This window comes from Diabrotica undecimpunctata, chromosome 3 (genome assembly GCF_040954645.1).
Source record: "Diabrotica undecimpunctata isolate CICGRU chromosome 3, icDiaUnde3, whole genome shotgun sequence".
Taxonomy (NCBI): domain Eukaryota; kingdom Metazoa; phylum Arthropoda; class Insecta; order Coleoptera; family Chrysomelidae; genus Diabrotica; species Diabrotica undecimpunctata.
Genome location: NC_092805.1, coordinates 26,227,260 through 26,254,888, shown reverse-complemented (window position 1 = coordinate 26,254,888; position 27,629 = coordinate 26,227,260). Strand labels below are relative to the sequence as shown.

At 34.5% G+C, this 27,629-nt stretch overlaps 1 protein-coding gene across 2 annotated transcripts in view; it reads left to right on the top strand.

Annotated features, from left to right (window-relative positions):
* Positions 1-27,629, top strand: part of vib (phosphatidylinositol transfer protein vib) — a 76,742-nt gene that overhangs the window by 25,211 nt on the left and 23,902 nt on the right. The window contains exons 3-4 of one of the 2 annotated variants that reach the window (XM_072525543.1): positions 5,377-5,640; positions 25,118-25,195. In XM_072525543.1, coding sequence (XP_072381644.1) covers positions 5,377-5,640; positions 25,118-25,195 — 342 coding nt within the window. Of the gene's footprint in view, positions 1-5,376; positions 5,641-24,905; positions 24,984-25,117; positions 25,196-27,629 lie in introns of both variants that reach the window. The other variant, XM_072525542.1, reaches the window with a different exon arrangement.

Genomic DNA, 27,629 nt, shown 5'->3' with positions numbered 1-27,629 from the left:
ATGTTTATTAGCATAAATGTAGAATGAACCGTTCTCTTAGAAACAGCGCTTGAAGCGACCGGTCTATGTCTAGTACGCGCACGAAATCAATTTTGAATTAAATTTGTATCAAGACTATAAAAATTCGATATCTTTTGATCAGATTGTTCTATCGACAAAAATCAAAATGCTTTTTAAATGTGAAACTTTTGTATAATATTTTTGCATTTTGCCGCAAATGAAGTCAGTTTCTATAAAGGTGTTACATAAATAAAAATTTAACGATTTTTATAATTTTTTACGATTCTCGTGAGATCAATAAAATTTATCACTTCCACTGACCGCTCACTATGGAATTTTCATCATTAGAGCCTAATTTTAAAACATGTAGATCGAAATTTCGGTTTTGAGTTTCGGCAACAAATGTGAGTCATTTGAAGTATGCCTAAAGAACGCTGAGTTTAAACTTTCACATTACAAGCGATCTAAAACTGCCTCTTTTTGATTACACAAGTACATTTTTCGAAACGACACACCTTCAGCCTTCAGCTACAAATTCCGCCTTATAAAGTCTTCTTATAAGCATTTCCCGTGACGTTCGATCGTTCGTGATGTGAATGTTTAAATTCAGTGTTTTATGGGCATATTTCAAATGCCTCATATTTGTTGCCAAAACTTAAAATCGAAATTTCGTGTTATAAGTTTTGAAGATTAGACTCCAGCAATGAAAATTTCATGAAAAAAATGAAAAAAGAAAATTGATCTCATGAGAATTGTAAAAAATGTCAAAAATTGTGGCAAAATACAAAAATGTACTTTTTACCTTTAAATTGCATTTTAATTTTTGTCGATAGTCGAAATCCATACAATTAGGTTTTCCTTGTGAAGATATGCAATGCGATCCAAACAGAGTATTCAAAGATCATGCTAAAACTAACAGTAATTTGGACCAATAGTCCTGTCGTCAGAGAATTGACCCCTAAAAATCATACGAACAAGCTGAATTTTGCAGAAAATATTAATTTAGGTACCTTAAAAAATATGCAAAAAAGTCACTTTTACCCCCGTGCTTCCCCCTAAATCTGTACACCGTAGAAAAAAATGTTTCAAATAAAAAATGTAGCTGAGATAATTTTAAACAAAAATCTCTAATCATTTTTGTGTAGAAACAACCGTTCTCTTAGAAACAATGCTTGAAGTGACCGTCGATTTTGTCAGTTACGCGCGCGAAATCAATGTTTAATAAAATGTGTATCAGCTTGACGGTAAAAATTCGATATCTTTTGATCCAAATGTCCTGTCGACAAAAATCAAAATGCGTTTTAAAGGCAAAAAGTGCTGCTTTCATATGCAGTTTTTGTATTTTGCCAAGAATAAACTCAGTTTTTATAAAGGTGTTAAATAAATTGACGTATCGCGATTTTTATCATTGTTTACGATTCTCGCCGGATCAATAAAATTGATCACTTTCATCAGTTGTAGTAAAATATTTATTTTTAAAAGTCAATCTTTAATACCTATGACATGAAATTTCAATTTTAAAATCTAATAAATATAAGGCATTTGAAATATGAATAAAAAACGCAGAATTTATTGTTTTAGATTACAAACGATCACACATGACGGAAAATGCCTCCAAGAACCAAGAAGACGGTTTTGAGTGTGGTTTATAGCAGAAGTTTGGTTCTTTTGAAAAACGCACTAGTAGATCGTTTGTTGTGTGAAAGTTTTCTCCAGCGTTTTAAGCATATTTCAAATGCCACACTAGTAATCGAAACTTCATATTGACTAGTCAATGAAAGGGATAGATTGTATTGAGAATCATAACAAATGGCAAAAATCGCGGCATGTTTATGTAACACCTGTATAAAATCTGAGTTTATTTGCGGTAAAATACAAAAACTGTATACGAAAGTTAAACTCTCTACCTTTAAAACGCATCTTGATTTTTGTCGATAGGTCAGTTGAATCAAAAGATATCGAATTTTTACCGTTGAGCTGATACAAATTTTATTGAACATTGATTTCGCGCGTGTAGCTGACATGCAAAATCGACGGTAGCTTCAAGCGTTGTTTCTAAGAGAACGGTTCATTCTACACAAAAAATGCTTATAAACATTTTTGTTTAAAATTATCTCAGCTACATTTTTTATCTGAAACATTTTTTTCTACGGTGTACAGATTCTTAGTAAATCGATTTTTTGGCGTTTTTACCCCCCTGCGAGGGGGTTTTAGGGCGAAGCCCGGGTGTAAAAGTGGTAACCTTTTTTGTATCTTTTTTTGGGTCCCAAAATTAATATTTTCGGCAAAATTCAGGTTGTTCGTATGATTTTTAGAGGTTCAGTGGTATTTTCGTATCTGACGACTGGAGTACAATATTTAACTGTCTTGCCAAATATGAATACTGGAGAGAAACATGTATGTGACATTTACTGCAAATTGTTTTCTCCAACAACCAATTTCAAAGAACATACAGGAATATATACTGAAAAAAGACTTTTTACATGTGAAATTTGTACCAAACAGCATACAACTAAAGGTAATTTAAAAACACATATGGGGGTACATTCTGGAGAAACACTTATCACATGTGAAATATGCACTAAACAGTTCTCACACAGTTCCAATCTACTTCTTCTTTAGGTGCCGTCTTCTTAGCGAAGGTTGGCGATGACCTCTGGAAAGTCTTCCCTATTTTGGGCTTTCCTTATTAAACTTTAAAAGTCTAATCCTGTCCAATCTTTGATGTTGCGCAGCCAGGTCATTTGTCGTCTACCCGGGCCGCGTCTGTCTTCTATTTTCCCTTCTAATCTAAGGGCATATATATGATAACTCGTGCTATCAAACTCTGATCTGTCTGATCAAAAAATATCGAATTTTTTTCGTTGAGTTGATGTTTGGGAAAGTATGTGGTATTTATTTTCATATTTTACATTTAATATTTTTCTTTTACTGTACTATAATGCGAGCTAATTTAATTGTATATTCTAACGACTTTGCTTTAAAATATATTGTTCCTGTATCCTGTTATTTTGTAAAATCTCGTAAAATTGTTAAACTTGCCTAAACACATGTCTAGTTTTAAGTACGGAGAATTTGACATTCTCTTTTGTTATTTTGTGTCGCCAATACATACAACATACAACACATTTTGCTTTTGCTTTAAATGTGTTAACGCAACGATGCAGAGACATGAATGTGGATGTATATGCATGTTTTATTGACTATCGAAAAGCATTTGACTGCGTTAACCATCAAAAGATGATCGAAATTCTGAGAACAACTGGAGTTGACGAACAAGACTTGCGAATTATCTCAGAACTATACTGGCACCAAACGGCAACAATTGAAATAGAGCACACAACATCCGAAGACATACAAATCCGACGAGGAGTGAGACAGGGTTGCGTCTTATCACCGCTACTCTTTAATTTGTATTCGGAGTCTATATTCAGAGAAGCATTAGACGAGGTCCAAGGCGGAATTAAGATTAACGGAATCAGCATAGACAACATCAGATATGCTGATGATACCGTCTTAATAGCAAGCAACGCACAAGAACTACAAAATATAATAAATGCGGTAGTTCACCACAGCGAAATGTTCGGTTTACATCTAAACGTTTCCAAAACTAAAACTTTAGTATTTTCAAAGACACCAATAAACGTACAGGTGTATGCCAAGGGTCAAATAATAGAACAGGTAAATTCCATAAAATATTTGGGAACAAATATCAATAGTCAGTGTAATCCAAAAAAAGAAATCCTGTCAAGAATCGAACAAGCAAGGAAAACATTCATGAGCATTAAAACATTTTTTACAAGATCAGACCTTAGTCTACAGCTTAGAATCCGAATGATCAGATGTTACGTTTTTTCTGTCTTACTGTATGGCTGTGAAAGTTGGACAATGGACTCCGAAGTAGAAAAAAGAATAGATGCCTTTGAGATGTATATACACAGACGAATGTTGAGGATTCCATGGTTACAAAGAGTTACTAATGTTGAGGTACTTCGTCGCATGTGTAAACAAAAAGAATTACTAAGAATAATCAAAGAGAGGAAAATGCAATACTTGGGTCATGTGCTGAGAGGCGAAAGATATGAATTACTTCAAGTTATACTGGAAGGAAAAGTACAGGGCAAAAGATCAGTAGGAAGACGCCAGAACTCGTGGCTGAAAGACCTGAGGAGATGGTTCGACCGCTCATCCGCAGAGATCTTTCGCGCAGCAGTTTTCAGAACTACAATTGCCATTTGGATCGCCAACCTTCGAAAGGAGACGGCGCAATGAGAAGAAGAATACATACAAACCGTGTAAAGTATCGTATTACCGTGACAATTAACTTAAATTATCGCCATTCAAAATCGCAATACAATAGAGTGATTTATTGGTATACCCTCTTGGTATACGGACCACCTCGAAGCGTGGCCAGAGGGTGATTTCTGACGATCTCAAGACGACACTTCGACTTCATCACGAGACCGCGTACAGTAATCATATTGAGTGTATCGGTTAAGTCTTCTTTTAAGCCTCGGCGCCGGGCGTCTCTTAACGTCGGAACGTGGTACTAACGCTACTCCACTTTACGAATACATCAATATACCAAAAGGTGAGCCTATATTCTTTGTACAGACAACAGTATGAGCTAAAGCTAGTTAATTTCATAATTTATTCACAGTTATAGTTGCTATTTTTTCGCTAATTTATTTACAGTCAAAATATTGCATTTTTTCTTCATTATTATTTCCTAATTCATTTAACCAGCGACCTCGTAAGTTTTATACAAAACAGTTGATACAAATTTTATTTAAAATTTATTTCGCACGCGTACTTGACATTGAAAATCACCGGTCGCTTCAAGCCTTCTACAGTTTTTATTTGAAACATTTTTTTCTACGGGGCGGCGTACATATTCTTGGTAATTCGGTTTTCTTTTGTTTCCCCCTACGGGGGGTGGGGTGTTTTAGGAAGAAGCTTTGAGGTAAACTTGGCAAACTTTTTGCATCTTTTTTGGTTTTTGCATCTTTTTGGGGTCCCAAAATTTACATTCTCAGCAAAATTTAGCTCGTTTGCATGATTTTTAGTGGTTAAAGTTCTAAGACCAGTTTATAATTATAAACTTTCTAAAAAATTTTAAACTTTGTATACAATGAAAATGTCACGTTGTAATTAAATTCCATAGCCTACTCTAATTAGGATTTTCCTTAATTTTTCGATATATATTTAAATAAATTAGATGTGTTATTTAACTATTTAAGTTGCATGCAACAAATTTTTTAGTAAATTTATTGTTAAATAAGGTTATTATATTTGAAATAATAAACTTGATATTCTGCCAAGGTAATCAACTACGTGTACCGTCCAAATCTTTTAACGTGCCTTTTTTTGTTTCAGTACCAAGTGGCTCAACTATTCAGCGTAGCAGAGGCTTCCAAAGACAACACTGGCGGCGGAGAGGGGATAGAAGTATTGAAAAATGAACCCTTCACGAATTTCCCCTTACTCGGGGGTAAATACACTAGCGGACAGTACACTTACAAAATTTACCATTTGGCCAGTAAAGTACCGGCGTTCATAAGACTCCTGGCACCGAAGGGTAGTTTGGAGATACACGAAGAGGCTTGGAATGCTTACCCCTATTGTAGGACAGTCATTACGGTATGTTTTTAAATTTATTTTAAAGTAACGTGTCTGTATGATATGATTTGTAATAGATAAATAATTAAGTACATTATTTATTATCTTAATACAAATTACTAATAATCGTAACACGATTTTAACATCCACCAATTATGGTTTTCATAACTTTAAATTAAATTTTTTTACCATGTTCTTCTTCGTCTTCATTTAGGACTAAGTCCTGTTATATATATATATATATATATATATATATATATATATGTCGGTTTACAACGTTCTTCGACGTCTTCCGATTTCCAATCTCCATCTCATTCTATCGTTCCATATCGTCCTCCAGTTCTCTAGGCCTTCCTGGTCTTCGCCTACCTCTTGGTTGCCATTCAAGAATTTGTCTTGGTATTCTATTCTCCGGCATTCTCCTTACGTGTCCGTACCATCTGAGTTGTGTCGTTTTGATGTCATCAACAATATTATGTGTAACCCCCATGATTTCTCGGACTCTCTCGTTTGTTATTCTGTCGCGTCTGGAGATTCCCGCCGAGCGGCGCCAGAAGTCCATTTCTGTTGCTCTAAGCATTTTCTCTGTTCTGTCTTTTAGGGGCCACACTTCGCATCCATATGTTGTGATACTTTTTATTATGGTGTTGTATATTCTTCTTTTATTTTCTTTAGAGATGTTTTTATCCCACAGTACGCTGTTCAGTAAGGCTATGCCTTTCCTTCCCTGAGTATTTCGTTCCTGAATGGCTGCATCCAATTTTCCGTCATGAGTGATCTTTACTTCTAGGTATTTGTAGTCATCACATAGTTTGATCTCTTGATTTTCCTCTACGAGAAGGTTATGTTGATCTCCTCCGATACTCATGTACTCAGTTTTTTCCATGTTCACTTCCAAAGCCCACTCTGTAAACTCTTCTAATAGTTTTCGCATCATGTAACTAAGGTCTTCAGAGTCCTGTGCGATGATGACCTGGTCATCCGCAAAGCACAGAGTGTACAAAGTTAAGTCTAGTAGTGGTATGCCCATCTTCGTACATTTTTTCTTCCACTTGTTGAGTGCTGCTTGAGTGCTAAGTCCTGTTCATTTTTACAATTAAATCTTTGGACTTCGATGTCCAGCTCTCGTACCATCGTTTTGGAGGTCTCCCAGGTGGTCTCGATGTTTTGGGTTTTTCAGACCATGCAATTTTTGCGAGCCTCTCATCGTCCATTCTACTGTTGTGGTCCTTCCACTCTCTGCGTCTCTGTCTAGCTGATCTTACGAAATCCCGGCTCGCATTGTTTTTTTTTATAAATTTTTTTTTTCAGTCTCTAAGAGTGTATATGTTATTACTGGTCTTAACAGGTATTATATATTCTCACTTTACTTCTGATGCTCATGTGATTGTTCCTCCAGAAATGTATTGTTAAGTAGGTATCCGGAGATCATTGCTACAGTTAGTCTGTGTTCATAAGTTAGATCATAACTTGCTTAACACTTTGGTTGTTTTTCCTTGTCTATATCTCTTACGTTTTCTGTTAATCGAGTGACTGTGACTTCCCAACAGATATAACCATATTCATTTTTTCTGCAATGTTTTGGAATCTGTTTACTGCTACTAAAATACCAGCATATTTTAATTGTCTTTGTTTCCCATTCTGTAACCTCTTCCTGCTGTTTTAACTTCTTTTATGATCTCGTTTATCACCAAATTGAAGAGAATTGGACTCAGGCTATCTCCTTGTCTATATAGGTATGTTCATTTTTTTTATGATTACTTACTTGAATTCCGGGGTCAATACTTCCAGATCTTAACAGTTAAAGCACATCTGCAAGTCTTACTCTGTCAAACGCCTTCGCAAAATCTACGAAGCACATTTAAGCAGTTTTCTTGAATTTATTTGCTTTTTCCCACTGTCTGGCAGATAATGAATATTGCATCGACCGTTAACCTGTTTCATCGGAAGTCCGATTCTTCTTCACATATCTTGGTTTTTTCTATATTGGGGTGGAAAATGTGTTGCAAAAAAAGAGGTTACATTCCACGCTGCAACTCACAATGGTTTGATTGTTCCTCTGTTCAGTTTAATCTGCGTTTTATACTATTTGGAGTAATTGAACTAGAATTCAAAAGAAATGTTTCAGCATTTTTTGTTATTCTTTTGCATTTAAAATATACTTGTAGTGCGTGTGATTCCGTTGAATACTGCTATTCATTCATCTCCTCCTTGTGCTAGTTCTTCCTCTGGATCTTCTGTCATGGAACGAGTTAAATCAATATGTCGCCAGTTTGTCACCAAGGGGATATACCGGCCCATTTTCGAGTTTTATCTATTTGGGAATTATAATCTCTTAAATCAAGATTTCATGCAAGATAGGTAAAGCTTTTATTGTCAAAATTAAAGAAAAATGGAACATTCTTTCACTTTTATTTGTTGGCCTTTGGCACTCTTTTCTTCTTTAAAAATTTTAACGTATAAGCAATACGTTAACTTATCAACTATTTTATTAATTAAATTTGAGTTATAATTGTGTTGTACGTGTTACTTTGTACTTTGTATTAAAGTTATACAAGAATAGGCACAAAATCCCTCTGACAGTTGAGCTGCGTTAAGTTATTTCAGATTGGTGTCCAACGTGGGGCTCGGCATTACCCAATGAAGACATGTTATGTTAAGTTGTGTTTATTCTTCACTAAATCGAAATGTAAATTTATAACAAGATACGGTAAGAATGTAATTCTAACTTTATTGTAATTTTCAACTTCACAGATTGTTACAAATTTATAGAATAATCTCACTAAAAAACTGATACACAGGGAATTATAAAAGGTTATTAAAAAAAGGTTTATGTGCGAGTATGTACAGTAAATATCCTGGAAAACATGCTTATATGGAAAAACATTCACTCGTTTTAAAAAACACAATTAAAGGGTACAAGTTGTTTTCACACTTTTCGCAAAAATATAGTTAAAATAATATTTTGGTTAATTTCGGATGATGCGACAATGTTGAAAAGTATATTTTAGTAAAGCATAATCATTAATTTAAGGATTTTACGAGTATTAGAACAATGTCAATGTAGTTGATATCTTGATAACACGCATCAACAATCTTCTCTTCATTATAGTTTTTTTAACCTAATTTTATAAAGTTTCTGGTTACTTAGTGCCAGATAATAACTCTTCATTGTATCAATTCGTGTCTCCTGCTTCGTATTTTGAGCCACGAGTACTGTCTCGTGTACAAAGATTTGTGACGTATATTGTTTATTTCTACAGCTGGTTGGTATAAAGATATTTAAAAGTATATACGGATATATAGATATAAATAATAAGTAATAAATCAATAAATCAAGTGTTGAGAATTATACTTTGAGCTAATAAAGTGAAAAGTTTACCTACTTGTTTAACATTTAATTTATATCAATCAAATTAATAATGACTATTAATTTGATAACCATTATGATGTGTCAGTGTACACGAATAGGCACTTTAAATAAACATGAAATTATTGTAGAAAACTATGAAATATTATCGGAAATGTTATCACGTTAGAAACTAGACGTTTACCTTGATGTTTTCAAAAATTTTAACACAATTTCATCAATATGAAAAGTACAATAAATAAGGTTGGGCTGACATTGAAAATGAAGTTATACGGGCGTTATAAACACTAACGATGTCCTTAAGCAAGGTGAAAATTCTTATCCAATGCATAAATAGGATTGTTACAAATGAAATTTATTGTTATGTTGGCACACGTGTTGCAGAAGCTAACTCCGAATACGTTATTAATCAGATAAATAGTTTGGTTTGCCTATGGTATGTTTTTGATAAAATAAATATATTTAATCATATTAGCAGCAATAGTATTTGCTATTAGCAGCGAAAAAAGCAGAGAAAAGGAGAACAGGAAGGCGAAGGAATTCCTGGCTGAAAAATCTACGTACGTGATTCAACACAACAACCACAAATCTTTTCAGAGCAGCAGTTTGCAAAATACAGATTTCCGTGATGGTCGCCAACATCCGAAACGGATGGCACTACATGAAGAAGAAGAAGCAGCGAACTCTAAACGTGGTCATACATCAATTGAGGATGATCCACTAGAAGGACAGCTGAACAAATAAACAATTGCTGTTTTCAGACTGTTAGGTTACAATGGATCAAACTTTGGTTAATCACTTTACTTTTTATTAAAGGGATGCTTTTAATTGCTTCCGATCAAACGATCAAACAAGAAATGGGGAATACTCGCTTATCTTTCTCGAAAAGCTAAATTAGAAAGTAGAGGAAAGAAAAATTGGTTTTCAAAAGTGAAAAATGTCTACTAAGACGATCTACTTGCCCAAAAAAATTGTTAGAACATGCTTCCTACATCCTACGACTGATCTGGATAAAAAAGTTACAGGATTAATGTTTAAAAGTTTTGTTTAAAATATAAATCGTTCAGAATTAACATCTTCAAAGTACTTCCCTTGGCAACGCATACACTTCTCCCAACGTCGTTTCCACTGCTGAAGGAACTCTTAGGACTATTCGTGTGAACTGCTGTTTAGTTCCTGCATTTCTTTAATGTCTTTATTTGAGTCGAATTTCTATTCTTTCAAATATCTCCTGTATCTTCTATATCTCATCCCTTACTTTCTCTGTCAATACATCCATACTGTCAATCCGACAAAAGTGCTTACTTTGGTGTACTGTCCCTCATACATATCCTTCACGAACCTTACGTACTTCTCAGGAACCGATTTCTCTCTCATACATCTCCATAGCTCTTGTCTAGGGACTTTGTTGTATAAATACCAAATGTAGCTCATTTTTCCTCGCCGACATTTTTCTCGCCGACATTTCCTACATAAAATTGGCCGCTCGTTCTTCTGCCATTCTCGGAATTTTCCTACACCTAACAGTTCGTGAGAAAATTTTCCCCTTGTATGTCGGTATTTGCTGAAAATTTCGTGAAAATTAAAAGTGTATATTTTGTTTAATGGGAAAAAGGGACTACGCCAGGGAGACGCTCTATCATGCATCTTGTTCAACATCGTGCTCGAGAAAATACTGAGGGACACAACAGTCAATACACGAGGAACAATCATTAATAAAAGCGTGCAAATACTAGCATTTGCAGATGATGTTGACATAATCGCAAGATCAAGAAGAGAAATGATAGAGGCATACAACCAAATAGAACGAGCTGCACAAAATAGTGGTCTTAAAATCAATCAGACCAACACAAAATATATGCAGGTAAGAAAAAACGCAGAAATAAGGCAGTCACAAAATATAACAATAGGAGAATACAACATAGAGGAGGTAGAGGAGGTAAAAAACTTTATATACTTGGGATCCCTAGTCACGTCTGATAATAACGTTACGGAGGAAGTGAAGAGGCGAATATTTATTGCAAATAAATGTTACCATGGCTTAATTAGACACCTAAGATCAGATAACGTCGCAAGAAAGACAAAATGCCAAATATATAAAACCCTAATAAGACCGGTACTCACATATGGCTCAGAAACCTGGACACTTACTAAAAGAGAGGAAACGTTGTTAGCCACCTTCGAAAGAAAAATCTTGCGACACATATATAAGGGCACAAAAGAAAACGGAATATGGCGAAGACGATACAACTCTGAACTATACAAAATATACCAGGATCCGGATATTATAACATTCATCAAAATAGGACGGCTGCGTTGGATAGGACATGTAGAAAGAATGGAAGAAGGCGAAATACCAAACAAAATATTCAAACAGATGCCAGTAGGAAAAAGAACAAGAGGAAGACCGAAACTGAGATACTTAGAACAAATAGAAAATGATATAACAACCTTAAAAATAAAAAACTGGAGAAAAAAACCACGAAACAGATCGGAATGGAGAAGAATCCTAGAATCCAAGACCCAAAAAGGGTTGTCGAGCCAGTGATGATGATGATGATGATTTTGTTTAATATTTGAATTATTTCGATTAAGAGTGACTTGCTGATTAGAAATATCTAAACACGTGGCCAGAAATTATGCACCGTTTTGCCGGAAAATCGAAAAAACTGTAGTCCATTGGATTTTTATCAAATTTCGTTAATTGGCTATATTGGCGTCAATTTTGGTCCGAGAGTCAAGCCAATGGACATTTCCTACATAAAATTGGCCGGTCGTTCTTCTGCCATATTCAGAGTTTTCCTACATCTAACGGTTCGTGGGAAAAATTTCCACTTGGATGTATGTATTCGCTGAAAATTTCGAGAAAGTTAAAAGTGTATATTTTGTTTGAAATTTGAATTATTTCGATTAAGGGTGACTTGCTGATTAAAAAAATCTAAACAGGTGGCCAGAAATTATGTACTGTTTTACCGGAAAATCGAAAAAACTGTAGACCATTGGATTTTTATCAAATTTCGTTAATTGGCTATATTGGCGTCAATTTTGGTCCGAGAGTCAAGCGAATGGACATTCCCTACATAAAATTGGCCGTTCGTTCTTCTGCCATACTCAGAATTTTCCTACATCTACCGGTTCGTGAGAAAAGTTTCCACTTGGATGTCTGTATTTGCTAAAAATTTCGTGAAAATTAAAAGTGAATATTTTGTATGAAATTTGAATTAGTTCGATTAAGGGTGACTTGCTGATTAAAAAAATCTAAACATGTGGCTAAAAATTATGCACCGTTTTGCCGGAAAATCGAAAAAACTGTAGATTTTTTAATTCGATTTTTCCTCCTTTCCGGCAAACTGGGGTTAAGGGATCAGAAAAAAACACATGTTGGAAATAAGCTGGACCAAGTGCATGTATCAAAACATTAAACAATTTTTTTTTTTTGTAAAATTTGGAAAATTTTTTTCAAGGGGGTACCCTTGGATTTTTATCAAATTTGGTTAATCGGCTATATTGGCGTCAATTTTGGTCCGAGATTCAGGCGAATAGACATTTCCTACATAAAATTGGCCGCTCGTTCTTCTGCCATACTCGGAATTTTTCTACATCTAACAGTTCGTGAGAAAAATTTCCCCTTGTATGTCGGTATTTGCTGAAAATTTCGTGAAAATTAAAAGTGTATATTTTGTTTAATATTTGAATTATTTCGATTAAGAGTGACTTACTGATTAAAAAAATCTAAACACGTGGCCAGAAATTATGCACCGTTTTGCCGGAAAATCGAAAAAACTGTAGTCCATAGGATTTTTATCAAATTTCGTTAATTGGCTATATTGGCGTCAATTTTGGTCCGAGAGTCAAGCGAATGGACATTTCCTACATAAAATTGGCCGTTCGTTCTTCTGCCATACTCAGAATTTTCCTACATCTAACGGTTCGTGAGAAAAGTTTCCACTTGGATGTCTGTATTTGCTGAAAATTTCGTGAAAATTAAAAGTGAATATTTTGTATGAAATTTGAATTAATTCGATTAAGGGTGACTTGCTGATTAAAAAAATCTAAACATGTGGCTAAAAATTATGCACCGTTTTGGCTGAAAATCGAAAAAACTGTAGATTTTTTAATTCGATTTTTCCTTTTTTCCGGCAAACTGGGGTTAAGGGATCAGAAAAAAACACATGTTGGGAATAAGCTGGACCAAGTGCATGTATCAAAACATTAAACAATTTTTTTTTTTTTGTAAAATTTGGAAAAAATTTTTCAAGGGGGTACCCTTGGATTTTTATCAAATTTGGTTAATCGGCTATATTGGCGTCAATTTTGGTCCGAGATTCAGGCGAATAGACATTTCCTACATAAAATTGGCCGCTCGTTCTTCTGCCATACTCGGAATTTTCCTACATCTAACAGTTCGTGAGAAAAATTTCCCCTTGTATGTCGGTATTTTCTGAAAATTTCGTGAAAATTAAAAGTGTATATTTTGTTTAATATTTGAATTATTTCGATTAAGAGTGACTTACTGATTAAAACAATCTAAACACGTGGCCAGAAATTATGCACCGTTTTGCCGGAAAATCGAAAAAACTGTAGTCCATTGGATTTTTATCAAATTTCGTTAATTAGCTATATTGGCGTCAATTTTGGTCCGAAAGTCAAGCCAATGGACATTTCCTACATAAAATTGGCCGGTTGTTCTTCTGCCATATTCAGAATTTTCCTACATCTAACGGTTCGTGAGAAAAATTTCCACTTGGATGTATGTATTCGCTGAAAATTTCGAGAAAATTAAAAGTGTATATTTTGTTTGAAATTTGAATTATTTCGATTAAGGTTGACTTGCTGATTAAAAAAATCTAAACATGTGGCTAAAAATTATGCTCCGTTTTGCCGGAAAATCGAAAAAACTGTAGATTTTTTAATTCAATTTTTCCTCTTTTCCGGCAAACTGGGGTTAAAGGATCAGAAAAAAACACATGTTGGGAATAAGCTGGACCAAGTGCATGTACCAAAACATTAAACAATTTTTTTTTTTTTGTAAAATTTGGAAAAAATTTTTCAAGGGGGTACCCTTGGATTTTTATCAAATTTGGTTAATCGGCTATATTGGCGTCAATTTTGGTCCGAGATTCAGGCGAATAGATATTTTCTACATAAAATTGGCCGCTCGTTCTTCTGCCATACTCGGAATTTTCCTACATCTAACAGTTCGTGAGAAAAATTTCCCTTTGTATGTCGGTATTTGCTGAAAATTTCGTGAAAATTAAAAGTGTATATTTTGTTACTTATTTGAATTAATTCGATTAAGAGTGACTCGCTGATTAAAAAAATCTAAACACGTGGCCAGAAATTATGCACCGTTTTGCCGGAAAATCGAAAAAACTGTAGTCCATAGGATTTTTATCAAATTTCGTTAATTGGCTATATTGGCGTCAATTTTGGTCCGAAAGTCAAGCCAATGGACATTTCCTACATAAAATTGGCCGGTCGTTCTTCTGCCATATTCAGAATTTTCCTACATCTAACGGTTCGTGAGAAAAATTTCCACTTGGATGTATGTATTCGCTGAAAATTTCGAGAAAATTAAAAGTGTATGTTTTGTTTGAAATTTGAATTATTTTGATTAAGGGTGACTTGCTGATTAAAAAAATCTAAACACGTGGCCAGAAATTATGTACCGTTTTACCGGAAAATCGAAAAAACTGTAGACCATTGGATTTTTATCCAATTTCGTTAATTGGCTATATTGGCGTCAATTTCATTCCGAGAGTAAAGCGAATAGACATTTCCTACATAAAATTGGCCGTTCGTTCTTCTGCCATACTCAGAATTTTCCTACATCTAACGGTTCGTGAGAAAAGTTTCCACTTGGATGCCTGTATTTGCTGAAAATTTCGAGAAAATTAAAAGTGTATATTTTGTTTGAAATTTGAATTATTTCGATTAAGGGTGACTTGTTGATTAAAAAAATCAAAACACGTGGCTAGAAATTATGCACCGTTTTGCCGGAAAATCGAAAAAACTGTAGTCCATTGGATTTTTATCAAATTTCGTTAATTGGCTATATTGGCGTCAATTTTGGTCCGAGAGTCAAGCCAATGGACATTTCCTATATAAAATTGGCCGGTCATTCTTCTGCCATATTCAGAATTTTCCTACATCTAACGATTCGTGAGAAAAATTTCCACTTGGATGTATGTATTCGCTGAAAATTTCGAGAAAGTTAAAAGTGTATTTTTTTGTTTGAAATTTGAATTATTTCGATTAAGGGTACATTGCTGGTTAAAAAAATCTAAACACGTGGCAAGAAATTATGCACCGTTTTGCCGGAAAATCGAAAAAACTGTAGTCCATTGGATTTTTATCAAATTTCGTTAATTGGCTATATTGGCGTCAATTTTGGTCCGAGAGTCAAGCCAATGGACATTTCCTACATAAAATTGGCCGGTCGTTCTTCTGCCATATTCAGAATTTTCCTGCATTTTACGGTTCGTGAGAAAAATATCCACTTGGATGTATGTATTTGCTGAAAATTTCGAGAAAGTTAAAAGTGTATATTTTGTTTGAAATTTGAATTATTTCGATTAAGAGTGACTTGCTGATTAAAAAAATCTAAACAGGTGGCAAGAAATTATGCACCGTTTTGCCGGAAAATCGAAAAAACTGTAGTCCATTGGATTTTTATCAAATTTCGTTAATTGGCTATATTGGCGTCAATTTTGGTCCGAGAGTCAAGCCAATGGACATTTCCTACATAAAATTGGCCGGTCGTTCTTCTGCCATACTCAGAATTTTCCTACATCTAACGGTTCGTGAGAAAAGTTTCCGCTTGGATGTCTATATTTGCTGAAAATTTCGTGAAAATTAAAAGTGAATATTTTGTTTGAAATTTGAATTAATTCGATTAAGGGTGACTTGCTGATTAAAAAAATCTAAACATGTGGCTAAAAATTATGCACTGTTTTGTCGGAAAATCGAAAAAACTGTAGATTTTTTAATTCGATTTTTCCTCTTTTCCGGCAAACTGAGGTTAAGGGATCAGAAAAAAACACATGTTGGGAATAAGCTGGACCAAGTGCATGTATCAAAACATTAAACAAAAGTTTTTTTTTGTAAAATTTGGAAAAAAATTTTCAGGGGGATTTTCACACAGGACAATTTTCTTGGATATTTATCAAATTTCGTTACTTGGCCATATTGGCGTCAATTTTGGTCCGAGAGTCGAGCGAATGGACATTTCCTATTTAAAATTGGTCGGTCGTTCTTCTGCCATATTCAGAATTTTCCTACATCTAACGGTTCGTGAGAAAAATTTCCACTTGGATGTATGTATTCGCTGAAAATTTCGAGAAAATTAAAAGTGTATGTTTTGTTTGAAAATTGAATTATTTCGATTAAGGGTCACTTGCTGATTAAAAAAATTTAAACACGTGGCCAGAAATTATGTACCGTTTTACCGGAAAATCGAAAAAACTACTAAAAAAATACGAAAAACTGTAGACTATTGGATTTTTATCAAATTTTGTTAATCGGCCATATTGGCGTCAATTTTGGCCCGAGAGTCGAGCGAATGGACATTTCCTACATAAAATTGGCCGCTTGTTCTTCTGCCAAACTCAGAATTTTCCTACATCTAACCGTTCGTGAGAAAAATTTCCACTTGGATGTATATATTCGCTGAAAATTTCGAGAAAATTAAAAGTGTATATTTTGTTTGAAATTTGAATTATTTCGATTAAGGGTGACTTGCTGATTAAAAAAATCTAAACATTTTATCAAAATTTTTATCAAATTTCGTTAATTGTCTATATTTGTCTGTATTTGCTGAAAATTTCGAGAAAGTTAAAAGTGTATATTTTGTTTGAAATTTGAATTACTTCGATTAAGGGTGACTTGCTGATTAAAAAAAATCCAAACAAGTGGCCAGAAATTATGTACCGTTTTGCCGGAAAATCGAAAAAACTGTAGACCATTGCATTTGTATCAAATTTCGTTAATTGGCAATATTGGCGTCAATTTTAGTCCGAGATTCAAGCAAATGGATATTTCCTACATAAAATTGTCCGCTCGTTCTTCTGCCATACTCAGAATTTTCCTACATCTAACTGTTCGTGAGAAAAATGTCCACTTGGATGTATGTATTCGCTGAAAATTTCGAGAAAATTAAAAGTGTATATTTTGGTTAAAATTTGAATTATTTCGATTAAGGGTGACTTGCTGATCAATAAAATCTAAACATGTGGCTAAAAATTATGCACCGTTTTGCCGGAAGATCGAAAAAACTGTAGATTTTTTAATTCGATTTTTCATCTTTTCCGGCAAACTGGGATTAAGGGATCAGAAAAAAACACATGTTTGAAATAACGGATTTCAAAATTGACAGTTCTCGGTAAAACAGTGATTATTTTGAAATACAAAAGCCTAATATAATTATAAACGTCTAATTTTAAATAATACGAAACATATCATATAATTAATAATATTAATACATATTATATTATATAGGTATAATATTATATATATATATATATATATATATATATATATATATATATATATATATATATATATATATATATAGGCCGATTTATATGCACTTGCGTGCATAGAAATCGGCCCACTGTAAACTTTTGACTTTAACTATATTTTTTTCAAGAAATATTCATCAGATCACAAAAACAAATATACTGTTTGAAAGACAATTTAATATGCTTTAATGTGAGTATAAATGTATGAAAACTTATTTCGGCTTCCGATGTTTAACATAGTGAAATTAATTCATTAAGCAAATTAAGCTTTTTTATTATTAACATAAATAGGGTTATTGACAATTTAAAAGTTAACACTTAATTTTTTAATAATGGGTATGACCTCCTCTTGCCCTAATAACATCTCTCAAACGATTAGGCATAGATCTAATTAAGTTTGCTATTGTTGCTTGTGGGATGTTAAGCCACTCTTCTTCTGCTGCAAGAATAAGCTCTGGGATCGAGTCTGGGGTATGAAGTCTAGCTCGAATTCTTCGTTTTAGCTCATCCCATAAATGTTCGATCGGATTTAGGTCAGGACTGTTTGCTGGCCAGTCTATAACCTGAAAACCGACTTCTGCAATGTAATCTTGCACGATTCTTGCGGTGTGTGCCCTTGCATTGTCATGCATAAAGATAAATTCGTCTCCAATGTAGTCGACGTAAGGTACCACATGAATTGCTAAAATCTCCTCGATATATCTGGCAGCCGTTAAACCTCTTCTTCTGTGAACACGGTCGTCCCTACGAATGAACTCAAGATCGGTTCGTGCTCCTATAGAAATTGCACCCCAGATCATGCAGGAACCACCCCGATAAGCACTCCTCTCTTCAAAGCAGCATTCTGCAAATCTCACCTGGTCTCCGGTACACTTTCCTTCTTCGGTCGCTATCATAGAGGAATATTTTGGTCTCATCTGTGAAGAGAACAGATCCCCATTGTTCCAACGTCCAATTCCGATGATCATGTGCAAAATGCAGGCGTGCTTGCCGATGAGCTGGAGTAAGTTTTGGACCAATCGCAGGTGTTTTAGGGGTCAGGTTATTTTACCGCAGTCTTCGTCTCACTGTCCACTGACTAAAAGCCACTCTTCGCACCTCACGGAGCTGTCGTTGCACCTGAACGGCATTAAGGTGACGATTTCTTAATGTTGTTGACACAATAAAGCGGTCATCACGAGCGGTTGTAAATCGCCGTCTGCCTGTTCCAGGTCGCCTATGAAAGGATCCAGTCTCCTCATAACGTTGGCACACTCTTCGAACCGCTGCGCGTGTCATATCCAATTGTCTAGCAACAGCTCGCTGACTAAGTCCATTTTCGATTAGAGCAATAACTTGGGCGGCTTTTTGTGGTGTAGTATGCATTAAACTAACACACTTGAACACTGCTGAGATTATGAAAAACGAATAATATGCAAATTTCACTTGCAAAGGCAATACTTTTACAATTAGACAAATTTGTTATTTTCGTGACAATCACCACATAAACACGTTTCATTTGTTTACCGGTTACTACGCATGTAAACGATAAGCCTTCTTGATAAATTTATACTCACATTAAAGCATATTAAATTGTCTTTCAAACAGTATATTTGTTTTTGTGATCTGATGAATATTTCTTGAAAAAAATATAGTTTAAGTCAAAAGTTTACAGTGGGCCGATTTCTATGCACGCAAGTGTATATATAATATATAATATTAAATACAAAAGAAACATTTTTATTCTCGAGAGAGGAAGAGAGAGAAAATATATCTTCTGTCTCTCTCTTACTCATTATCTTACAAATGTAATGGTTTCACAGATTCACTCTCATGCAAATTTCCAACGCCGACCGTGCGTATAGAAGTATAACTTCAAAAACCGTAAAACTAAGTTTAGATGTAAAGTGTGTAACAGATTTCTTTATTTGGAGCATCTACATGGTCTATATATGGACTGTTTTCAAAGTAAAATGTAGTTGAATAGTTTCGACGTACAATTAAATTTTATTTTCAATTATTATTAATAATTTATTTATTATCGAGGAATAACCATCCTTGGTCCAAACAGAGACGGTTAATCGAAGTTTTCTCGTATTAAATTCGTTTGTCTTTATATTTTTAAACCCTTCTAAGAATCACCAAGCCAAACGATTTTGTGATATGTATATCTTTTTTAAACACTAAAAATGAGATAAGGATTGATATGTTTCTAGGAAAGAAATTATTTTTATCATATTACATTTTTAATATTAATAATTTTTGTTAAAATAATTGGAGTGATCCGAAGGTTATTTTGGAAGCCAAGAATCATTAGATAGTCCGGTAAAATAAGGATGCAACCTCGGAATGAAAGATAATAAGCTGAAAATTTGCATACGTCTTTATTTTGATGGTATAAAACTTACCTCATATAATTACGTGTCCGCGACTTAAGATATTTAAGGTCAAAGGTCACGAAAATAAGTTTTCTGCAAATATCTCGTTTCCCTTACACTTTATGACATTTAAGGTGGTAAGAAAAATTGTAGAATGGAAAATTCTCTTCAATTTTTATCTTAAGTACTTTTATGTACCTTCAACCCTTCTTAAGATAGAGCGCAAAGAGTGGGGGACCGCTTACCTGTGTATACGGTAACGCGAAGTCAGCCAGTAGGATTCAATAAATAATAAATTATATAGTTATAGTTTATTTTTATGAACGAGAGAATAATTAGCATAATTTTAACTGGTAGCTCCGACCACTCCATGGGCGTGCTCAAGATTAATTGAAAAATTACTTTGAATAATTGTAAAAAATAAATGAATTATTTTAGTGTTATAAAGTGTTATGTGTATGTAAACAAAAGTGACCTCTTTTATCACACACTATATTAGAACTGACTGGCCTACATTAAAAAGGGTTTTAAAAAATTCACATTTTTTTTAATTTTTAAAAATTACAAAAGAGAAAAAGAGTTTTTAAAACCGTCTAAGGTATGTTAAATAGATGAATAAAAATATTAATATAAAACTTACAGCTACTTGTTACAAATCCAAATCAGATTCAGAAAATGAACTTTCAGAACCAAGATTTATAATAACTGGCTCGATCATTTTATCAGTAATATTGTCCAGCTTCCACATTTTTTCCTCTTCTTTAATAGTGTGATTTTCTGCCTTTTCCCAGTTTTCAGGTTTTACATTATTTACGGCCTCCAAAAACAACTGTTTAACATCATGAATTTTAAAAGTGGTATTTTTTCTTGAATCTTCACTCTTTATCTGTGCCCATACCAGTTCAATCGGGTTTAATTCACAATGATATGGTGGGGATCTAAGTGCTGTCATTCCACGATTTTTGGCAATTTCATCAATTTCGTATTTTTTAAATTTTTCTTTATGAAGGGCACACAACGAATAAAGTTCCTTTCTTATAGATCCGGGATGGTACGTAATATTTTTTGAACTCAGCCAATTCTGCAAGTCTTTTTTTAACCACTTGGTTGTTGGCAGTCCTTCTATAAGTCTGGAGTGATAACTTGAATTATCCATTACTATTACACAGTTCTTAGGAAGAAGATCTATCATTTGTTCGAACCATTCTTGAAAGACATCAGCGTTCATGTCTTCATGGTAGTCACCGGTACGAGGTGATTCAAAAGTTAATAAACCACCTTCAACAAAACCGTCTGAACTGCCAACGTGTACTATTATCAGCCTGCGTTCCTTTCCTGATGGTGGGTTTAAACCAGTAGATAAGTTATTTACAAAAGCGTGCCTTTGACTTGTAACAGTTTCATCCTGCCAAAATTTATTTGGCGTATGACCCTCGTTGATCCATGTTTCATCAAGATAAAATATTTTTCTTTTTTGGTTTCTCATTTCCTTTATGGTTCTTAGAAAATGTCTTCTCCATATGACAATATCGCTTCTTTCTAATAAAATAGACTTTCTGGGATTCTTTTTCCAGCGGAAGCCTATTTCTTTTAAAAGTTTCCATAACGTACTTCGACTCGTTTCTGGGTAATCCTTATCATCTCGAACTGAGACAAGAACTTTATCCAATGTTGGAAATTCTTGTCTAAAGAAGAATTCATGCACTTTCCGGCGAAGTCCTTCTTTAAAATGATATTCTATTTGAAATTTTGGTTTCCCTGGAGCATTACGTGGCATTTGAAAACTACCACATTTCTCTTCTTTAATAACTCTGTAAATCGTAGATTTCCCAACACCAAGTGTACTGCTAACTAACTCAACGGTCTCATCAACACTTTCACATAAACGTTTGTCTGTAAATGATTTAAAAAAATTAAATATTAATGTTTTTTCATTAACTGTTAGAGGACCAATTTTTCGGCGTTTACACGGCACTTCCAAATTTTCCATAACACTAGTATACACAATAAACTGCACCTTGCAACTGAAGTACCTACTTTTAGTGAACTGTTAAGAATTTTGAATACGCCACTTGGACCTTCCTATATACAAAATGGAAAAACGCACTATCACATTTTCTGTGGAATAAGTTTAGAAGGTAATTATCTAGTCAATTACTGTCGTAGATTCCTGGAATTAAAGAATTAAATGTTTGATTGTTGAAACCCTTACTTCGTGGAATGCACTCATTTCAGATAAAATAAAACGTTTTATTTTATCTAAAGAATTAAACTTTATTTTGCAAATAGGCAAAGAATTAAACTTTATTTTGCAAATAGATAAAATAAAACGTTTTATTTTATCTAAAGAATTAAACTTTATTTTGCAAATAGGTAGGTACTTATTAAACTTTTATTGGTTATATATAACCAATAAAATAAACATCTTACATTTCTTGCAAATTCATTAGTACCTGTTAACCTCCATCACTCCGACACTGGCAACCTTATTTAGGGATTAGTAAGCCTCACAACTATTGTATTCTATTCTGCTCCAACCTTTATACCTGGTGGTCATAGTCAATTTAAAATTGTTTTCCTATATACTTCTGTAAACTTGTTGACAAATATCTGTTTTTCATTGAGTCACCCGTATCAACAGTTTAGGGATTTGCATACATAATTTATTGTTTTATTACTCTCTCATACATAAAAATACACTATAATTATATTAGTTATATAGTTGTTAATTAAGATTGATATTTATATTCCTTTTTTATTCTGGAGATGACTAAATTTATTTTTCTCGTTACTGTTTAGATTAAAATATATTTAAAAAGATTAAACAATATATTCCATTGTTATACTTAATGACATCTAAATAAAATACAATAAACGTAGGATTTTTCCATTACTATAATTGAATAGTGTGTTTCTGTTATTATATGTATCTAAATTTAAAGACTCCTACAGATGGCTTGGAATGATATATAGTTACAGGAGGAAGGTGAGAAGTTATCGATCGAACGAATAATTAAATGCGAAGACCGCTACATTATATGGAAAAGGGAAACAATTTTACTAAAAAAGCACAGAAAATCCTTTAAAATGAGAGTTTGTAAAGTTATTTTTGTTAATTTGTTGCCGAATTATTACAAAAATACAATTACTATTTTCTTGGAAATAAGCCACAAATTAAGTTTAAAATAAGTTTATTGACGTTTCAATTTCCATTTCGGAAATCGATTTTTGAAAACGATTTCCGCACTCAAGTTCTTTGGGCGGGCTAACTGAAATTGAATTCGTCTTCCCATTGTGGCCCATAGATCTTCGATTGGATTGAGGTCCGGATACGGACAATCTCGACGAAGTATTCACGGGGGGGGGGGGGGCGAGAGGCGTTATCGTCCATAAAAATAAAATTAGTATGTATGGCGCAAAAGGTACCTCATGCTCATTTCAAATGGCTATTACATACCATCATTACCTAACACAATTGCGACATTTGCAGACGACACATGCATTTTAGCAGTCGGACAAAACGACGAGGATGCAGCAACCATGCTACAGAACTCTGTTAAACAAATTAACATCTGGACCAGGCGATGGCGTATCAAATTGAATGAAACAGAATCTGTTCATGTTAATTTTATTAACAAAAGAGAACAACATATCCCAGTTAGTATAAATAGACACCAAATACCTTATGCAAATATGGCAAAATATTTGGATATGACATTAGATTCCAAGCTACGTTGGAAAGCTAAGCACATATTAAGAAAAAAAGAGGAATTAGAAAATAAGTTCAGAAAGATGTACTGGTTAATGGAAAAAAAATCCACTCTGTCTACTTATAACAAATTGTTATTGTATAAGCCAGTCCTTAGTAGTCCTGAAGTACTCCTGGTACTTCAGAAACTGTGATCTTCATCGAGACCTCCCGATGGATACTGTTACTTAGACAATAAGTAAGTTTGCCGAGAGTCATGAACAAAGGCTCTCCAACCACGTGAATGTCGAGGCCATCAAGCTCCTAGACAACGCCAACCAGATAAGAAGACTTAAGAGAACGATGCCGTTTGAGTTAGTGCTATAAGTGAGTGAAAGTGAAAAAGCAGAGCAAAGTTGCTTATTGATCAGATAGCAATAATCATTGCTAGTTTCCAAGACAAGATTCCTGTCTTAGTTTTATAAAAAAAAAAAAAAAACTTACCTTGCTCCCGTCATAGAATCTCTATTCACAAGAACTAATTCAGTAAGGGCATCGGAACTTATACTAGACCAAATCATATCTTAGCCTCCTCGTTAGGTTTTACTGTCGGCAATATTGCATTGGCCAATTCGTTCTCCTTATCTTCTCCAGATTCTTACGCGACCGTCTAGTGACCTCAAGCAAAACCTGGATTCATCTAGTCTGAAGTCGTTGACGAACTGCTCGCCTACTTACAATTCCATATTTTGGACTTCGTTCGGGCGATTTGCCAGCTCAATTAAAGTTAGCTGATCCTGAGCTTCTAGTGTAATTGCCGTTTTGATTGAACCGCTAAATGGCTCTTTGGACACCACAACTTACACTTACGACTTACACCTAGTACCTGAGCGGCAAAATATTGGCTACGACCATCTTGCAAAAGCCACGGCTCTGCCTACGAACACAACTACTAATCCTCGGCCGTCTATTTTCTAATGTTTCTAAAATTCGGAATATTATCTATACCTTTTAAAATTTCCAACAACAAATTTCTATTTCCCCATCTCATAAAGTCGTTAAAGGAATTATATTGTTATTGTATATATATATATATATATATATATATATATATATATATATATATATATACGTTTTGCCCCCGAAAATGACCTTGGTGAATATTTGCGAAAGAGATTGTCGCAAAATAGATTTTTATATAGCGGTCATACGAGTATATGACCCTCAACTGTAGTAGGTATTGCAAATGTTGATTAAACTGTTTTTGTGTATATTTTTTAATGTATTAAAGAGAATTTTTGTAAATTCAACTTAAAAAAGGGTTTTTAGTTTAATAAATAATTATTTTTCAGAATCCAGGCTATATGAAAGACAAATTCAAATTAGTTATAGAAACTTTACACGTAGGAGACAAAGGTAATCAAGAAAATGTGAGTAATCTATTTTTTTCTTTCTTTTTTATGCTTTGGGATCATCATTTAACGTAAATGGTTGTGGTCGACATTTTCATTCCTCCCCCGTACATAATTTGGTGTTGTGCAAATTGTGAATTGCATTTAAACAGAATCCTGGTTATATGAAGGAGAATTTTGTTATTTGTATTGAAAGTATGCATATTGCTGATAATGGCCATCAGGATAATGTAAGTATTCGGTAGTTTTCGACAAATGTACCGCTTTCTGCACAAATCTTGAACGCATCAGCACTTTAAACCAATATAATTATTTTTGGTGAAGGTTACTTCACATTGAGTTATTGTTATTATACATGCAGTTCTGTCAACCGTTATTGATCAAGTGTGTTCCGCTCAATTGTTAAAATGTTAAAAAAGCCATTACTAATTGCTGTTTCTGAAGCAGGTAGTAATAGTTTGCCCATATCATCAGTAAAATTAGAAATAAGAAAATACTAATAAAAGGTACATATTTGGTAGATAACTGGTAGCTAAACTTATAGCGAATTCTAGGAAGTATAAAGGTCTCCTAAGTGTGATAAACCACAATGAGAAGACACCGAGAAGGAGGAAGAATTATTGGACGATACGTAGACCAAAAGTATTGGAGATAAGAAAGTGAAGAGCTCTCGTGGGGAATTCATCTAAAAGTTATCAATTATCACTTATATTGCAAGTGATAACGAGTTTTTTAAGTAGCAGATTATTAAATTTGACGTCAAGATCTAGTAAAGATTACCTTTAGTTTTCGAAGAATATTTTATACATATCTTGGATTTAACTTCAGAACATTCTGTAATTATTATGGATAATGCCTGTCAACGTTCAAAGCTTGCAGAAAAATCTCCAATTGTTGCATGGAAACAAATCGAACCACCACACTCAATATGAGTAAAAATTGTATTGTTACCAATTACAAGACAATACTAGGCTAGTCCGATGAATACTTAACCTACAAAAGAAAAACGAAAATTTTGGAAAAGTTGTGATTTATTTCTCAACGTCTTTTATCTCGATGCACTTGGCCCAGCGATTACTTCAGCGAACTTGTTTAACCCGTCTGAAAAAGACGTTTTCTTGAGGCCTGCAAAGTAGGCTTCTGTGGATACGATGACCTCCTCATTCGACTTAAATTTCTGCTCGGCGAGTGCCTGTTTTGTTTGGAAAGAAAAAGAAGTTTGCACGGTTCCAAATCTGGAGAATGGGGCAAGAGTTCGTAGTCCAATACAACCAATTTCGCCATGGCGATGGTGGAATAAGGGCCGGTTCGTTGTCATGGTGGAAAAGCACTTTTTTCTCCGCTCAATGGGGTAGTTTTTCTGCAATCGACCCCATAATTCGGCGTAGTAGAACCCTGTGACCGTTTTGCCCTTCTTCTGGTAGTAGATGTAGATCACCCCTTTTGAATCACAGAAAATGATGGCCATCACCTTTCCGGCCGAGCCGATAGGATAGATCGGACAATCAACCTTCTTAGGAGCACGTACTCCGGACGCCGTTTCGACTGTTTCTTGATATCTATATCTATTGTAGTGTATTGACTACACTGGTGTGTATCAGGGGATCCATGTTTCGTCGATGGCTACGAAATGACGTGGAAACTCCTTCGGATTTCGCTTAAATAAATAAACACTGCTCTGAGTTGGTTTCACGGTTGCGCTTGTTGTCCGGAGTGAGTAAGTACGGCACCAATCGCACCAACAGCTTTTTCATGCTCAAAATTTAATGCAGCATATGACATACGCGGTCTTTTGAAATTTCTACTGTCTCAGCTATCTCGTGCAACTTCAGTCGGCGGTCTGTCAATACGAGATCGTGGATTTGTGTCACGTTATCCTCCATGGTAACCAATTTTCGGGGCACCGAGGCGTGGCTCATCAAATACCGACATGTGACCACGTTGAAACTCGATAAATCAAGGAAAATAATCACCGTACACAGCATCCAAGGGCTCTTTGATTTCGCTGCGTGATTAAAATAAAAATTAATCACTGAGTCCACGTTATTATACCACGTATTTGAAGTCTATATCATCCAATTCAGACTAAAAGAAGTTGGTAATCATCGACCTATAGCAATCGCTTTTGACGGTGATTGTCGTCCTAAAAGAAACGTGGACCGATGACGCCATCAATGCAAAATCCATACCAAAGAGTGACTTTTGACGCTCTTGGACATCTCATCTGGATTTGTATCCCAATGCAACAATCTTTTTTGTTGACGTACCCATTTATCCAAAAATTGGACACATCTCCGAAGATGATTTTTCGATGAAAATTAGAGTCAGTTCCCAACTGCGCCATAGCCGATTCAGCAAACACTCGTCGTTGTCTATGGTCGTTTACGTTCAGATTCTGGGTATGTTGAATTTTGTGCAGGGCCAAGTCAAGATGCAAAAGTTGTGGTCTGAATTCTTGTGAGCGACGTGAAATCGACTGCATCCGATTCATTTGCACATTATCACTGATAGTGGATATTTTTTCCGCAGAACTTGTGATTCGTCGACGTGCGGGTGTTGGTTGATTGTTTATATCAAAAGAATCCTTTCGGTAGGACGATTATGACGACAGTAAAATGGCCGAAGCTTGCGGAAGGTTGCCCGAACAAAACACCCATTTTGACA